The sequence below is a fragment of the Olea europaea genome, unplaced genomic scaffold (genome assembly GCF_002742605.1).
Source record: "Olea europaea var. sylvestris unplaced genomic scaffold, O_europaea_v1 scaffold40865, whole genome shotgun sequence".
In the NCBI taxonomy this organism is placed as follows: domain Eukaryota; kingdom Viridiplantae; phylum Streptophyta; class Magnoliopsida; order Lamiales; family Oleaceae; genus Olea; species Olea europaea.
In genome coordinates this window covers 1-1,039 of record NW_019260557.1, presented here as the reverse complement: position 1 = coordinate 1,039, position 1,039 = coordinate 1, and the positions used below count along the sequence as shown (strand labels likewise).

General features: G+C 40.7%; 1 protein-coding gene across 1 annotated transcript; it reads left to right on the top strand.

Moving 5' to 3' along the window:
• Nucleotides 1-58: 58 nt before the first annotated feature.
• On the top strand, nt 59-862 carry LOC111387552 (probable methyltransferase PMT26; the record flags this gene model as incomplete). Its single annotated transcript, XM_023012124.1, has 3 exons — nt 59-254; nt 342-491; nt 592-862. Coding segments are annotated over 3 exons (617 nt in total), but the record flags the coding sequence as incomplete, so codon positions are not given.
• Nucleotides 863-1,039: the final 177 nt, after the last annotated feature.

Genomic DNA, 1,039 nt, shown 5'->3' with positions numbered 1-1,039 from the left:
CCGAATCAAAGAATGAGAAAGATGCCCAAAAGTCTACAGGTGCCCAAAATGGGTACAGTTGGAAACTTTGCAATACCACTGCTGGCACAGATTATATTCCATGCCTTGACAATGTGGAAGAAATCAAGAACCTTAGATCAACTAAGCATTATGAACATAGGGAGAGGCACTGTCCCGACAATCCTCCCACCTGTCTCGTTCCACTTCCTGAAGGATACCAACGCCCAGTTGAATGGCCCACAAGCCGTGAAAAGGTGCAGTACTTTAAAAAATATTTTTTTGAGCTACATTTTTGTAGTTTTCTTCTTTCTCACATTATTTCTATTGTTTCTTTCCTACAGATATGGTACCACAATGTTCCCCATACCAAACTTGCTGAAATTAAAGGACACCAGAATTGGGTTAAAGTTAGTGGTGAATATCTTACCTTTCCTGGAGGTGGCACCCAGTTTAAGAATGGTGCTCTCCATTACATCGATTTCATACAGCAAGTAAGACTTTGAAGTCGTCTTCTTTCTTTGGACAAATCAAGCTTTGTATGATCATTCAAGTTTATTTGTTTCTCACTCATGTTAATTGATTGTTGTGCAGTCTGTGCCGGAAATTGCCTGGGGAAAACACTCACGTGTGGTACTGGATGTTGGATGTGGTGTTGCTAGCTTCGGGGGCTTTCTTTTCGAAAGGGACACACTTACCATGTCATTGGCTCCCAAAGATGAACATGAAGCTCAGGTTCAATTTGCTCTCGAAAGAGGAATTCCTGCTATATCGGCTGTTATGGGTACTAAGAGACTTCCATACCCAGGAAGAGTTTTTGACGTAGTCCACTGTGCACGCTGTAGGGTACCCTGGCACATTGAAGGTTTGTTGCAGCCAACTATTTTGTTTTAGAAGGATTGGTATACGATCACTAAATTTTATGACCTGGAAAAGCTTCAGAAAAGCATTCTTCCGGAAATGAAAAATTCTACTCAAAATTTGCTGTTGACACGTGCTTTATTTGTCCTCAAACATGGTTCACCTTTCTTTAAATTTTTTA